The sequence below is a fragment of the Chenopodium album genome, chromosome 21 (assembly GCF_948465745.1).
Source record: "Chenopodium album chromosome 21, dcCheAlbu1.1, whole genome shotgun sequence".
Taxonomy (NCBI): domain Eukaryota; kingdom Viridiplantae; phylum Streptophyta; class Magnoliopsida; order Caryophyllales; family Amaranthaceae; genus Chenopodium; species Chenopodium album.
Genome location: NC_137854.1, coordinates 17,862,274 through 17,878,707, shown reverse-complemented (window position 1 = coordinate 17,878,707; position 16,434 = coordinate 17,862,274). Strand labels below are relative to the sequence as shown.

The following is a 16,434-nucleotide window of genomic DNA, read 5'->3' as shown; positions in this document are numbered from 1 at the left end:
TTGAAATTACTTGACTTGTCATTATGGCTGGTAATTAAGACTCTTGGGACTTAATTCGGACTTTTTTGATCGAAGAATTTATATTCTACAACCACACATTTTTGTATGTAGCCTGTTGTACCGTGCAGCAAGGGTTACTCGAGTTTCTTGGTATGGGATTACTCGAGTTGCCGAGATTACTCGAGTTTCTTAGTCAGAGGTTACTCGAGTTGCTAGGGCTACTCAAGTTACTTGGTTAAGGGTTACTTGATTGAATTACTCCTTATCGAGTAATCCTTGACTGAGTAACCCCTCGAGCAATCCATGACTGAACCCCTTGAGTAACCCTTAACGAAGTAATCCCTCCCCCTCAAGTAACCCCTAATTGAGTAACCCCTCAAGTAACCCCTGACTAAACCCGCAAGTAACCCCTGACTGAGTAACTCGAATCACTGACCGAGTAATTCGAGTAACCCATGACCGAGTAACCCCTCAAGTAACCCTTGACTGAGTAACGAGTAACCCCTCAAGTAAATCTTGTCCAAGTGAACCCCTCGAGTAAACCCTGTCTGAACCCCTCAAAAAGCCCTAATCGAGTAACCCCTCAAGTAAGTGAACCCCTCAAGTAACCCTTGTCTCAACCACTCAAGTAACCCCTGACTGAATAACTCGAGTAATCCCTAATTGAATAAGTCGAGTAATCCCTAACAAAAAGACTCAGAAAACCCTACCACAATTCGTTTCAAATAATTGCAACACTACTTTCTTTAGTAAGATCCACAATCATTTTATTATTTCTCTCTCACCAATTTACACTTTTCTTATTATTATTTCTCTCATCTCCTACGAACAAATAAATATAATCCATTAACTATACTTTATATGACTAGGGTATCCTACGCGCGCGAAGGGGCTAGCTCTTGCGGAGAAGTTGTATTGGCGTGTATTTACACCTTTGGTTAGGGTGGTAGACCTAGTAATTTTAATACTGACTATTTTATTTATGTGCATATGTGGTGAATTTGTAGAATTATAAGAAATGCACCAAAATCTTTTAAGACAATTATTTTTTAAATCCTCAAAAGTTTGATAGTGTTATATCAAAATTATTATTATTATATAATATTTGATTGTTTTCCATCCCTTCATATTTTAAGCGGCCATTGTTAGTTTAGAACTCTTAATTGTTGTGCATGTTTCAATAGTACTTAGTATAATATTTTTATCGTGTTTTTCTTTAAATGAATTTTTTTTGTGAGCTTTGGTCATGTGGAGTAATAATATGTAAACAAGTTCTTAAATGTTCTACGATGACCATCTAATATCTATATCAATACTAAAGCAATAGCCAATTAGTTATATTTTTCATCTTAAATTCTCTTCATAATTAATACCATTTTTTTCTACCACCGATTTCCCTTGATTTTAGGATATTTAGTTCTTTATACCTCTTGATAACATAAGCGTGCTCAAATATCACCAAACTATTTAATATATGAATCCCATTCAAATTCAATGATGGATGTTGTTTATATGTAGACTTAAAAAGCTAATAAACCACATAATGAGGGATAACTCAAGTGGTTAGAGCTCCCCTCCCGGTCCAAGAGATCTTTGGATCGATTCTCATCATTCGCCCTTGGGCTCTCTAAACACCAAAACAAAGCTAATAAACCTTAACAATAGTTGCAATTAAAAAACGACAAGATTTTTTTTTTTTTGGGGGGGGGGTGATAATAAGTTAGTAGGATTTTATTCCAAATCAAAGTTCGCAAGAGTCAAGAGACTTTGCGGAAATAAGAAGAGCAACTATGAAAAAGTAAAAATAAACAGTCACTTGATAATAAACCGTTTCATTGTACATACAAATTTTTTTCTTTTTAAATAATAATAATAATATCATATAAGTGTAATTAGAAATTTTTTATTTTAAAAATTATCATAACAAATTATTTGTTAACAAAAACAAAATTAATTGATGATATGTTTAATAATAAAAAAAACATTAAATATATTAATGATAGTAAACATATTAATGAGGGTAATAAAGTAAATACACATTTTGTACATAACTTTGTACATAGTTTTGAGGGTATGATTGGTAGTACACTATTCCTAAGAGAATGTTTCTACTTTTTATAAGGTAGGGATAAAATCACAATTTTTTGTATGCATCCTGTTGTACCGTACAACAAGGATTAGTCGAGTTTCTAAGAATGGGAATACTCGAGTTGACGGGGTTAGTAACGGCTTAAGGGACATGTATCCAATCTTACTATCAAATATCTTGATAATAAGAGTGTGTTTCCAATTCAAGGTTGTCTCAGCCTACGTTTCTCCTCCTTCGTGAGCAAAATGACAAGACATTTAGGGTCATCATCCATACCCTCCGGGGGCTCATCATCATCCGAGACATCATCATCATCAGATAATAAGATTTGGTTTCGATTCACCTCCAGTTGAGTTTCATGAGCTACCATATCTCTTAAAGACATGGTATTTAGACCAAGCTGATTAAATGGGATTGAGACTGAGGAGTTTTGGGGATGAGAAACAGGCTCATGTTAAAAATTAAGTGATTAATTTTTCTTTTTGATTTCTTTGAAGATCTATTGATCTGGTGATCATTTTCTTCAGAGGAGAGACCGTGAGGGAGAGAATTTTCTTTCATTGGAGAGAATAGAACGGCCACATATGCATTATTGCATTAGCAACAAATCCCTTTTTCTATAAAAGGAGATGGAACAAAAAAGGCACAAAGAACAGAAGCAATGCATCCTTTACTAATCAAATTCGTCATTTTAAAAAAATACCCAGTAAAAAACCCTTTTAGCTATCCAATTTACACAAAAGCATTCAAACTCAAACCCTATAGATGCAAATAGAAAATTCACTAGAGTAAAACCCAAATTACAAATTATACATTTATACCTAATCTAAACTAATTTATACGAGGTGTTTAAAAAATGAGCCGACCCCAGTCAATTCCCCTGGGGGTATTTTGGTCTTTTCAAGTAACAGTGGAGGGTATATGCGTCTTTTCATGTACTAGTTGAGGGATACATGTGTAATTTTCTCACCACACAGTAAAAACAAAAAGCAAACAGTAATTGAGCAGTACTTGTACAGTACTTAATAAATGACCCTGCTTTTTCAATATATTTACAAAAATGCCATCAGATTAACAAAAATTCGTTTATGTGGCAGATTAACTTGTATTTTCCTTTTACTAGTAAAACATTAAGCTTGGTAAAATATATCATCAATAATAAAATATTAATTTAAAAAAATACTTATAAATTTAGATAATCTATCTCTACCCTATAAAAGCCGGGGATCACAAATAAGAGATTCAACTAAAATGAGGGATTGCTTATGAACAGTGCACGGGCGAATTTGCCCCTGTATTTTGTTCCTCAAAATCCTTATCTACAGTGGCGTGACTATATTGCCCTCCAAATGTTTTGCATGTGTCTGCCACGTGGTGGAGGAGAAATGAGTGCTGCCTAAATGTTTGCATGTATTTGGGCACATGGTGGGACACTGATCTGCTCTAGCTGAATTAGTTTCTCTCCTTTCTGCACACTCTTTCTCTCTCCTCCGCACTTCTCAGTTTCTCTCCTCTTCTCTCTCCTCTTACCTCTCCTCATCTTGACACAAATCTGAAGGAAAGTCCATCGATTTTCATCGCAATGGAGCCAACCACCGTCCTCTGCCTCTTCCTCCGACTCAGGTTCAGCGCTTTCTCTTTCAGATTTTTCTGCTTTTTTGGTTGTTGATTTTATTTTTATTGGATTTGGAGCTGGTTATGTTGATTGGATCGGGAATTTGATTTTGAAATTATTGGGTTTTATGTTTTGATGATTTGAGATTTTTTTGGTGAAATGTGGCTTTTGTTTTTCGCATTTTCTTTTGATTGATTGGTTTATACTCGGTTATTTGGGTTATACTGTTGAATTATGTATAGTCAATTTGGGGTTTTCGCTTATTTAGGGTTTCAAGTTCATCAATTTGGGTTTCTTTTCGGTCCTTGAGCCATCTATTAATTTTGGAATTTTTTTGGGTTGCGCTTCACCGACATTTAAATGCGCTTGTTGATGTTCTTCCTCCTGAAGCTGATTCGAGTATCTCGCTTTTGAGTCAGTCTGAGAAGCCTGATGTTAGTTATAATGTGAGTTTTAATTCGGTTTTGATTCTCGGTTTTTGGGTTATTGAATTTTAGGGTTTTTTGAATTTGATGTGTTTTGTTCAAGATTTGGAATTGTGGGTTATTGATCTGGTGGTTTGTTTTGGTTGAATTGTGCATTTGGAGTAAAATTGTGAATTTGGTAATTTAAATTAGGGGTTTGGTAATTGTTGATAAAAAAAAAGTAGTGATCTATAAGAAGCTGCTTCAGTAGTGCGATTCTTTTTCTTTTTTAATTTTGTTTTTTGATTAATTTTTATTTGTTTTAATTTTAAATTTTGTTGATGAATTTGTAACTCCTCTTTCTTCAATTTTTTTTGTTTTAATTTTGTTTTTAGTTCAATTAATTTGGTATGCAAGTAGTATGCAAAACCCCTTCTTCGATTTTGATTAGGGGTTGATTAGCAAAAATGTCCTTTTTAGTTTTCATTAGCTACACACGATTGAAAAACTTCACCTGGCCTAACTTAGATTTTATCGAGAAAGGATTGGCATTTGTCGCTAAACCATGAATTGAAGGCTGGGAGGGTGGTTTTAACTTTTAACCCCAGTGGTTAGTATTTTGCATAATCATGAAAACCCATTAATTTCATTTAGGTTTTATATGGATTTTGAATATTAGTCCATTATTCCAAAAGAATCAGCATATTCACAGTGTTTTGGCTAATAATCTATATAGAAAAGGTCTGGTTTTGTTGAATGCTGAGTTGGTTGAGGATATTAGGAGTGCATAAGTACTACTACCAACTTTAACTGATAAGATATGACGACAAAGACTTTGGTGTTATATCTATCTTAAACAGTTGAGCTACGTTCTACTAACAGGTGAACAATTAAATTATTTCTACAGTAGTAAAACCAATTGAAAAAATAGTAAATTATTGATTTATAAAGCTTTTGAAAATCACAAATAGAATTGAAGACTTAAGCAAATTGAAAGGGAAAATTCAGTAAAAGGGCAATGGATTGTGGGTCAGTTCAAAGAAGCCCAAGAAGTTTTCAGTCAATGCAATTATCCATGATTTTGGCACACGATTCTAACAAACCGCAGCCACCCAGCCACCTCGCGTCCAGGGATCGCAAACGCTGGTTCATAAGGGTAATATAGGAACTCTATTCTAACTTTGAAACTTACTTTGTGGAATATGAAGAGTGTTTTTCTTTTACAGCTTCTGCTCAAGTTTTGGGAAGTGGGATTAAGGTTTTTTAAAAACTAATCTACTGTTTGGTTTGTTCAAGTGTTGGGAAGTAGGGTTAAGGTTTTAATTTTAATTTCTGTTGTTAATGAACATAATTCTGCTCCCGCTTCCAAGTAAGTTTTTATTTTATTTTGATACAATTTACTGCTAAAATTATATCATATGGTTTTATTTGTGTACTTTGTTTAATTTAATACAAGTATAACTTATGTTTGCATGCTTGTCTGGAATTTACATTGCATCTATCTTTTCTGTTTTGATGAGTTGCTGACAGGAAATTGTTTGATTTTCCTTGTTAAATTAATTGTTTTTCCTTTAGATCAATATGTATATATCTTTTAGTATGCTTGCGCAGGTAGAAGGATCTATGCTGCTTTTGAAGCTGTTCTAAATCTATGTCTTTAATTAAGTCTTTGTTACATTGTCATTTTGATATTGGTTTGAATACTTAGACACTTTGATTTAAGATAAACACCCACACTCACCAACAATTTCAGTCTAGGCGAAAACCGGTACTTGAGGTGAAATGAAGTCCTTATAATGAAGGGGAGAAGTATGTATGAGAAGAGTGTTAGAAGTATCCGAAAAGGAAGATAGAACTTAATTTTGTTGGTTTGTTTCGGAATTGTGAAATTTGGATGTCTCTTGTATGATGTAGCTATTCTGTTTAATATAGTTCAGTTGCGATCCTCTTATTTCTGTGAGATTCGATTTCTGTATGTGGAGTATTGACTCATTGTTTGGAACAGGATACCGGTTGTGGGATGGCCGCCAATTCGATCTTTCCCAAAGAATACCCTGTCATCTACTTCTGCGAAGAACAATGGACAGACGGAGGAGAAATCAGGAGTTGCATGCCTCTATGTCAAGGTTAGCATGGATGGTTTTCCGTATTTGAGGAAGGTGGACCTCCAAACTTATAGAAACTATGTGGATCTCTCTTCTACTTTAGAGAAGATGTTCAGCTGCTTTATAACTGGTATCCTTATTTCTTCATCTTCAATTTGGCTCTTTTCTTTTTTATGTTTCGGTGGTCTAGATGGTGATATCATTTCATCAGAGTACATAAATATTGTCAGTTTCTGCTATAAATTAACAGTCGTGAATTCGTGATCTTTCTCAGTGGTTATATCTCGTGAGAAAATGAATGAATCCTACTTTTAGGACATGGTTATTTTACTTCATTTCACGTATAGATGTCCTAATCAGAAAACTAGCTTATAAAGTGTTGGAATAGTTAGAAATTTCAGAAGTTGAGCAGTACATTCACATACTTGTAGTTATATGAGAATTTAGAGCAGTACATTTGAAATATAACAAATGTACAAATGTAGGATGTCATGGTGAAGCATAGTAGTCACAATTATCATTAAAGTCATGGATGTATGTACATAAAACTGACAATATTTGATGGAGAACATTTGGGTGCATGGATGTAATGTGTTTGATTTCTAGGCTATTTTCCTTTTGTTGCGTGTTTTGACTGGGGGTTCACCTTTCCCTTCCCAACTTAGTTGTTTATACAAGCAGTTCAATATTGCATATCTGATGTCATTCTATTGGCAGTTGTGGGGAGATTTTCTTGTAACAAATAGGAGCAGTGGCATATCTGGTGGTTTGTTTTGGTTGAATTGTGCATTTGGAGTAAAATTGTGAATTTGGTAATTTAAATTAGGGGTTTGGTAATTGTTGATTTTGAAACATTTGTTTTTTTCTTTGACTTTGAAAGAATTTTATACTATAATTGGAGTTTGATTTTTTGCTTCTTGATGCATGTGTGAAAGGGACTTTTTGTTGGTGATAAATTGTGAATTTAGTAAAGAAAACGAGGGTTATAAGAGCCTATCAATTACTACTTTGACCATTAAATCCGGAAATGGTTAGTACTTAAGTTTTTTGTTTGGACTGGGAAGAGGGGAGAAGTACTATTCACCTTTTACTGACTAAAGTTTTTTATTTGAACTGGGAAGAGGGGAGAAGTACTATTCACCTTTTACTGACTATCTTTGTCTATTTCAGATTTGCTGGACATTGCAGAAAGTTGATTCAGAGAATGACAAAGGGTTTCAGCAATTTCTGGATAATGTTCGGTACAAAGCTAACGGCATTTTGCGTTATGAGCGAGTCTTTGGCCCTGGTTATGTGAGCACCGGGGGAGTAGGTACACTTTCTTTTGTTACCTGGATAATAAATTGTTATTCAAAGTAATGGTAATCATATCAATTGCTGTTTATATTTCAATAATGCAGAATAATGCACAATGAAGAATTGTCCTTTAAACTCAGACATCAAAAAAGAATAACACAGGTGAAGTGGCTATATATGTACTCTGCACTACATAGGGATACCTTTGATGTCCAAACGGTAGATAAAATGCCACTATTGGTTATCAACCAATGAAGTACTGAAGTCATAGGTGGCTGGGTTTACTTTTCAGAAAGTGGTTGTTAGTTTTGAAGTTTAATGTGAGAAAGGTGAACTTTTGGGAGCATAGTGCCATAGCTGCATATTTAGTTGTAACTTTTAAGGTTGGTGAATCAACTTGTGCCATCTACTAATATTGGGATTTTTTTTTTGTTTTTGAAGGTTTTTGGTACATAAAAATGTATCTTTGGACGATCTAGGATATAGCTTTAATTTTCGTAGAAATCCACGAATCCTATTTGTGCAGAAAATCCTCAGATTAAATGGAGTAAAAAAATGGAGTAAAAAAAGCTCACAGTGCGCATCAATGGAAAGCTTGAAGTATGTTTCTTCAATGGAGGAGAGAGGAGAATGAGAGAGTATTCTCTGTCTTTAGATTATCTTTGCAAAACAATCACTAACAAAGGCTGAAAAAGATGGTGTCAACGTCTAATATTTACTTACTAAATTGTTCTAATTCATCAAAATGTAAGCTCCATTTCCCTCTAATTTTTTGAGTTTCATTTATTTTAGTACACAATTTGTAGAGATTTTCTTGGGTTTTGTTTGATTTCTCTTTGTTGAGCTTACTAATTGGGTGCTTGAACTTAAAATTGAGTAATTTCCCATTTTCATGTGAATGAATTGAAATTATATTAATCCTTTGTATTGAACTGAGCTGTAATGTTAGTATATTCAGTAGAATATTTTTGGGCCGTAGAGTTTTTTACGATTTGATGCAATTGAGCTGTACAGTGTCAAATTTTACTCTAAATTATCTTAAATTTCCTCAAATATTGTTGGGTTCACAAGCTCTAATCTACTATAATCCTAGAGAAGAAACCAAATCTATAAGAGCTGAAGCAATGACGCTGATTTATGCCACTTCTCTATACGATTTGTTTAAGCATGTCATTTGTGTTCTCAATAGCATACTATGTTACATTGACACGGGTACGGGTATCCGATATTGGTACGTATCCGAGTGTCGGATACGCCATTCTTAAAGATTTAGGACACGGGGACACCGTCTTAACATTGGACTCGGGTACGGATACGGCAATAATTTTTCTAAAGAAAAAAATAAATAGATAATTCGTGCAACAAATTTAAAAATTGATTACATAAACTGATAAACGCATAACAAAAGTTCTTCAACTGGATAAAACTGATTACATAAACTCATTAAAACTGATTAAAGCTAAATATCCCAAACAATGCCGACTACGTAATAAAAGACCACAAGCAGAGTCATACAAAAACAATATAGATATCAAAAGATGTTCTTCAACTGTTCAACTAAATGTCTAAATCATTGGCAGCACTATGATAACTCTAAAAAACACTTCAATTCTTCTTAAATGTCATCAAATGCTATAGCTTCAAATTCTGGTTCATTGAGGGAAAGGTCAGCAACTTCTAACAAGCTATCTCCATCAATATTATCTCCCCCTATTAAAAATGAAAACAACAGAAGTTAAAATAGATAAAATGAGAAATTATTTACAACTTACATGTTTACTTGAAAACAACAAATAAGAATTATGAGCTACTTACCAATATCCCAATATTTAGTTGGTCCCTCTGTATAATCCTTTTGCTTTCTAGAGAGCAAGCGTAAGTTGATGTGAATATAGACAAGAAGTTCCAGTCGTTGAGTATTAAGCTTGTTTCTTTTAATAGTTTGGATGCCACCATATGTGCTCCAATTCCTCTCACAACAAGAAGAAGAAGCGGGTTCCGAGAGTAGCTTGAACGCAAGGCTTTGCAACATTGGAGCTCCCGAGCCATAGTTGGACCACCATGACATAGGATCTTCATATGCCATTGCTGCAATGACATGGGGCTCATTAAAGAACCCTAAACCCCTTGAGAAAGTTCCATATTCAAGAAATACTTTTCGAGCATCATCGGCATTTGGGAAAAGCCTTTGTAAACACTTGTTTCTATTTAATGAAACCTCTTCATCTTCATTAGGAGGTACTCTTGGAATGCTGCCATCTCCTCGTATCCATTCTTGAGTGTAGTATCTAGGAACTAAAGAATGTGCCAAGCAATGTAGAGGGGTATTGCTTTTGTTCCACCTACTCTCAATGACATTTTGAATAGCATCATAAAATGGAGACTGCCTGTGAGAAAATCAGCACCTTCATGATTGAAAATAACTTTTTTCACTTGTTCGATCATCGTATCCCACATGTCATACACCAAGTGTAAGACACAAGAATCTGTATCAGCAGCCCTTAAGAAGTTCATCATGGGCAGTGTAAACTCAAGAAAATAGTCAAGTTTATCCCACCATCCATCACTCACCAACAGATCTTTAACCTCCCTCGCCTTAAGTTCAACAAGATTCCTCCCATTGACCTTGAATTTCTTCCAATCAGGATCCATTACAGTTTTTTCAAGAGCATCCTTTAGTAATCTTAACCTAGTTGCCATCACAATCTTAGACCCAAACCTAGTTTCAGCAACCTTTAAGAGTCTTAAATCAGAATAACGTTCAAAAATTGTTCTTGACAAACCATGATTCAGAACAAAATAATTAATTTCATCAACTTGCTTCACTAACTCTAAAATCCATTGACACTCTTTGTAATGGTCAGCTTTCTCACTAGGCTCACATATAGATCGCAAAACCAAATTTAAGCAATGAACAACACAGGGTGTCCAAAAAATTTGAGGATATTTTTGTTCAATCAAACCACCAGCAGCCTTATAATTAGCAGCATTATCAGTTACAATTTGAACAATATTAGATGAGCCTACATCTTCAATGATTTTAGAGAACAAACCTGCCAGATACTCAGCATCTTTTGTAAGGATTTCGCTTGCATCAAAAGCTTTCAGAAACATAGGGCCAGAAGCTGAGGCAGCCATTATGTTTATCAAAGGCTTCGATTTGAGATCTTGCCAACCATCTGAGCAAATTGAAGCTCCTTTCTTCACCCAACTGTCTCTAATAGGTTGGAGTAATTTCTCAACATGAGCTTTCAATTGAAGTAGCAACGTTGTTCGAAGTCTATCATAAGTAGGAGGAGTATACCCATACAAGCTTCCATTGGCTAGCCTTTGACAAAATTTTCTGAAGTAAGGATTTCTAGCAAAGTTGAAAGAGAGCATGCCTGTATAAAACATCATCGCACATTCTTTATCGGCTTCTTCCCTTTCTAACACATTGAAGGCTATCTCGATTTGACCTTTTCTTTTTTTTGTATGAGCTAAATCGGAACCTTCAGGGAGAGAGATGTAATCCTGCTTCTGTTTGACGCTTAAATTATGAGCCCTTTTCTTTTGTTCAGCTTCATCATTTTCCCTCTTAATCTCGCGATACACGTCGTCTGCTATTGTGCAAGGTGCAACACCTTGTTTGGCAAGTTTAAGCAAATGAGCTTTCACTTTAGAATAAGAACCACTGACTTCTTTGTTGCAATACTTGCATCTCCACGTCTTGTTACCACCTCCACCAGCAGATACACGCAAAACCTCGACATGAGTCCATAATGGTGTTTCGTCAAACCCTACATTCTTGGTTGGCCGAGGCATGGATGCTGGATACAAGTACAAAATTTTAAGACAATAACAAATCAATTAAATTATTCAAGTAAATAACAAAGTATAAAAATTTGTAGATTATCATAAGAAAAAGATTATCATAAGAAAAAGATTATCATAGAAAATAATGCATGCGATATAATTGAAGATTATCATAAGAAAAAGAAAATAGTTAAGAGGGAATTTGATTTGATTTACTAACATACCTTGTGATATTTGGAGATCTGATAAATTTTCTTGTAAATACTAAATTTTGTGGAGTGTTTTACTAACATCACTTTTTATATGGGTTTTTGAAAACCATTCTATATGGAGAAGCGGAAGAGTTTACCAGTAGAGTGGTAGACAGTAGTTAATGAGGGAAGAGGAAGGGTCATGGAGAATAGCTAGAGTAGTCACGGAGGAAGAAGGATTGGAAAGAATATTTTTATATTACTTTATATCCATATCAATAGTAGTATCGATATAAGTAACACGGATACTTCATTGAGATAGCGAATAATCATACACTAATTCAATAATTTAGTTCGTTAAATTGATTCAATACATAATTATATATTGATCAATCGTTAATACATTGATTCAATAATCTCGTTCTTATATTAGGTTAACCAATAGCATTCTAATGTTGTTTCAATACATAATTATTAGATATTGATCAATCGATAAATCGATAATACATTGATTCGATAATCTCGTTCTATTGGATTCTTATTATTAGGTTAACCAATAGCTTTCTAATGTTGTTTCAATACATAATTAGATATTGGTCAATCGATAAATTGATAATACATTGATTTGATAATCTCGTTCTATTGGATTCTTATTAGGTTAACCAATAGCTTTCTAATGTTGTTTCAATACATAATAAGATATTGATCAATCGATAAATCGATAATACATTGATTCGGTAATCTGATTCTATTATTAGGTTAGCCAATAGCTTATTATAAACGATTCCTTTGTTGTTTATTGTTGTTCTTGTAATGTTGTATACATAATTAGATATTGATCAATTGATAATTCGATAATATATTGATTCGGTAATATCGTTCTATTGGATTCTTATTAGGTTAGCCAATAGCTTACTAATGTTGTTTCAATACATAATTAGATGTTGATCAATCGGTAAATTGATAATACATTGATTCGGTAATCTCGTTCTATTGGATTCTTATTAGGTTAGCTAATAGCTTATTATAAACGATTCCTTTGTTGTTTAGTTTTATTTAAAACTACTACGTAAGTATAATGATGTTGATTCGATAAATTGATTCGATCATTGGTAAATATTATGATGTTGATACCGATTAGCTAGTTATAATTATTTTTATTTCACCAATGAATTATAATCTCATTTTCTAGTAAAAAATAAAAATTAGGATGTGCGTGATTTCCCAACCATTGAACTAATCAATCAAGCTTTTAAGCTTTTATATTAAAAATATATTAAAAATTTTGCGGCTACGCCGCAAATAAAAAATAATTTATTTCTTTATACACAATATTTATTTTGAAAAATGTTTCTTTTTAAAAATGTAGCAAATATCATTTATTATAATTCATTTGTTTTTCAAATATAGACAAACTCCATCTAATTACTAAAGCGTATCGGTTTTCTTCTTTGAAAAAATATTACGGAGTATTAGACTTCATTTGTGTAAAAATTAAATAAAAGTTATATATATACTCCATTTATTTAATAAAGTGTATCATATTATTTGTATTTAATATACTTCAGTAATTTAGTTGTAAGATTTTTCCAATACTTTTGTCCATAATATATCAAAAATAGTACTGTATATACAAACACTCAAAAGAAAAACACTCGAAACCTTGCTTGGGAAGCCAAAGTAGTGCCAACAAACTAGTAATAATCTAATACTAGTAATTTGTACCACTTTTCTTGGGAAGCAACAACTGCCCACACAGTTTTTTTTTAAAGTTTTAAAATTAAATTCAATAAATAAATAAATAAATATACTAAACGTCTAAAGTAAAACTGTAAAAGTATTCGTACAAATTAACAGCTGTAAAAGTAAATATAATATAATCACAATAGCAAAATTTTGCTTGAGAGTCAGTTCATCTTCTTCAACGGTTCATCTTCTTCAACTGTAAAAATTTTACAGTCACAATACTCACAAAACCTCCTTCAACATCACTTTCTTCCTATCCTCATCTAATTCTTCAAACTTTCAAAGCTTCAAGTATTTCAATGGCCGTTGTAAACTCGTAACCGTGTTCATCTTCGAAATTGTTTGAGAACCGTCTTCATCTTCTTCAAAGCTTCAACTCCTTCAATGGCCGCCGTACGCGAGAGCAAAATGGAGTATCCGGAACGGATTTCATACCCGGATCGGTGTCGCGTCGTATCGACCCGGGTATGCCGGCCAAAATGCCGTGTCCAGGTAACATAGATAGCATATATACGTATAGATTTCATCATTGGCTCACTACTACTTTTTTAATTATTTGAATAGTGAACATCGAATAACATTGTTGTTTAAACTTTGCCATAGTTATAGTCATCAAGGGGCACTAATAGCGGTGTTCACATTGTGTAGTTTTAGTTGTGGTTTCTGCTGTGAATAAGTTGTTGGCTTTAGGATTACAGTAGATTAAGTGATCAACAGAAGTAGGATGGTAGTTTGAGCTTGAGCTTTATATATACATAATATTAATATAAGACTAAAAAACACCATTTTGGGCTAGCATTTGGGTTTGCAAAAGAATGTGCATACATCGTTTAGCAAATGGGCTGGGACTACAAGTTTATTAGAAAATTTAAAAGGCATATCTTTATAATTTTATAATCATGCGACTTGGGGTAAATTTAATAATTGATTTCTTCAACCTTTCTTCCTTTTTACGGCATTCTTGTGATTAGTAGAGAAAGAATATCATTTTTTGTTTTTTGTCTATTCATATCATTTTAGAAGATGAAGGGAAGATATATATCGAGATCAAAATCAGTATGCTGAACAGGAGGTTGCTGCTGCTAGAGGACATGAGCTGTCACTTCAGGATAAAGCTCTTGAAAGAAATTAAGGAATCATTGGAGCAACTGGAGAAACAAATACAATAGTGCAATGAATTTGAGGTGAGTATTGACTAGGGAGTTAAAATTCAAGGATTGAAATGTAATATGTGTGAATATTTGTTTTTTTTTTTTTTGTCTTTTTTTTTTTTTTTTGTAAGAGTTAATATTTGTTTTTACTTGCTTGAGATAAATTAATCTGTAATAGAAAGGAAAAAATAGATGAGAAATTTTTACTACAGGATATAAAAATTACCTCGATACTATTGACATTGTAGCTCTTTTTTGGTTTTAGGGGTTGCATTTCAGGTTAAGCTCAAAAAGGAAGAGATCATGCTTAGAAGTTTCTTGACCATGTGGTTTGGAGAAAGTGCGCCAAATAATGTTAGCATATTTTTTGACAAAGCTCGCCAATCAGCTCCTTGCATTATTGTGTCATGCTCTTTGACAAGCTTCACTCCATTGTCCATGTATAGTGATACAAAGTACCTTTTGAAGTACAGTTTTTAAGAAGTGATAGTACTAAAGTTATCATGTAAAATTACATTGAAAAAAGGAAGTGTTCTTTTACAAGCTTATATATTTGTAATCTTGTAGTAATTTTTTGTGCTTTATTAATTGTTTTATTTGGAAGTTGTTGTAAAACTTTGAGTTAAATATTCATATGTAGCATGGAAATCTGTGGTCATTACTATTATCAAAGAAAGAAAGATCACTTAAGAAAATAGAAGGACTTAGCTTGGGAAAAGGCTCATTGGACCACTTAAGCTAGCTAATTATATTTTTTTAAGTTAAATTATGAAGAAAGATCATTTGAGAGAGAGAAAGAGAGATTAATTACAAACTAGCTATTGGCTCGGGCGATGCTGCGGGTCATTATAAAATTTATTACTTTAATCAAAATATATATTTTTTTGGCTTGTTTGTCACTAAGAGTTTAAGTGGTTTATAATTATTTTGTTTTTAAAAAAGGTGATAGTTTAAGTAATTTTTTGTTTGTATGAGCTGATTTGAGTATAAAAACAATTTTTTTGCATTAATAAATATAGGGTAAATGATAAATCAATTTATTTGTTGTTAAAAAAAATTGATAAATCAAATCTATAAATTTGATGTCAATATATACACTACGTACTTAGTAATGCACAAAAAAATATTACTCAATAATCACAATTGTAATATTTCTTTTTTTAAAAAACATAATCACAATTGTAATATATGTATATATAAATCAACTCGTTTATTCTATAATTACAATTTTATTAATTAATGCACAAAAAATGGAATAATTTTTAATTTCTTACAATTTTTATTATTGTGCAATTATTTAAGAGTTACATTCAAAGGGAAATTTAAATAGGGTGTTATGCACGTGAAGAGTTTTTCAATTAAACTAAACATTAATACTATTAATGCATGGAGTTTTACAATCATTTATGGGCTCATGTGATGTGGCGCCAAATGGCAAAATCGGTGACACATGGCAAAATAACATGTTTTGCCATGAGTTTTAATATATATATATATTGATAGCACATGAGAGCGAGTGAGAAAGAGAAATACTACTCGAAAGAAAGAGAGAGAACATTTAAGAAAGATTATTTGAAGGAAACCAAAAGAAAAATCCCTTAACAAAGAGGACACCACTTTACAAAATGACTTATGAAAATACGTAAAATTAGCTTAGAAAGAAGGTTACTAAAATGCTAATAACAAAGAGAGACCACTTAAGAAATACTTCCACCGTTTCTTTTTAGTTGACACGTTTCTTTAGTCACTTTTGCGAATGCACAAATCAAAACGTTAATAATTTTTTTGTTTTTTTTTTTTTTTTTTTCACCTCTTCCTCTCTCCCTCTCTAAAAAACCCTAAAATCTCCGGTAGCCGCTAGGGGCTACCATCATCATCTCTTTGATGATGGTAGGCCCCAATTCTTTCTTTATTTCCTTTGTTTTAAATTGTACTTTATATGCATAAAATTTTTTAAGACCATTTTTAGCCCGTTTTTATATTTTTGTTTAAAAAAAAACAAATTAAACCTTTAAAAAATGCCTAACTCATATTGTTGATCA

The 16,434-nt window shown here is 32.8% G+C and overlaps 1 protein-coding gene across 3 annotated transcripts; it reads left to right on the top strand.

Annotated features, from left to right (window-relative positions):
- Positions 1-3,536: 3,536 nt before the first annotated feature.
- Positions 3,537-14,779, top strand: LOC145601912 (phosphoethanolamine N-methyltransferase 1-like). 3 transcript variants are annotated; one of them, XM_081657998.1, is made up of 5 exons: positions 3,537-3,712; positions 6,114-6,234; positions 7,384-7,525; positions 14,262-14,425; positions 14,658-14,779. In XM_081657998.1, exons 1-4 carry the CDS (start codon positions 3,672-3,674, stop codon positions 14,408-14,410), a joined length of 453 nt encoding a protein of 150 aa, XP_081514124.1. In that variant the 5' UTR covers positions 3,537-3,671; the 3' UTR covers positions 14,411-14,425; positions 14,658-14,779. The 3 variants fall into 3 exon arrangements, with proteins under 3 accessions (XP_081514124.1, XP_081514125.1, XP_081514126.1); XM_081657999.1 differs by adding an exon at positions 4,095-4,150 and having other exon boundaries at positions 14,262-14,749; XM_081658000.1 differs by lacking the exons at positions 14,262-14,425; positions 14,658-14,779 and adding an exon at positions 7,614-8,510.
- The last annotated feature ends 1,655 nt before the right edge of the window (positions 14,780-16,434 follow it).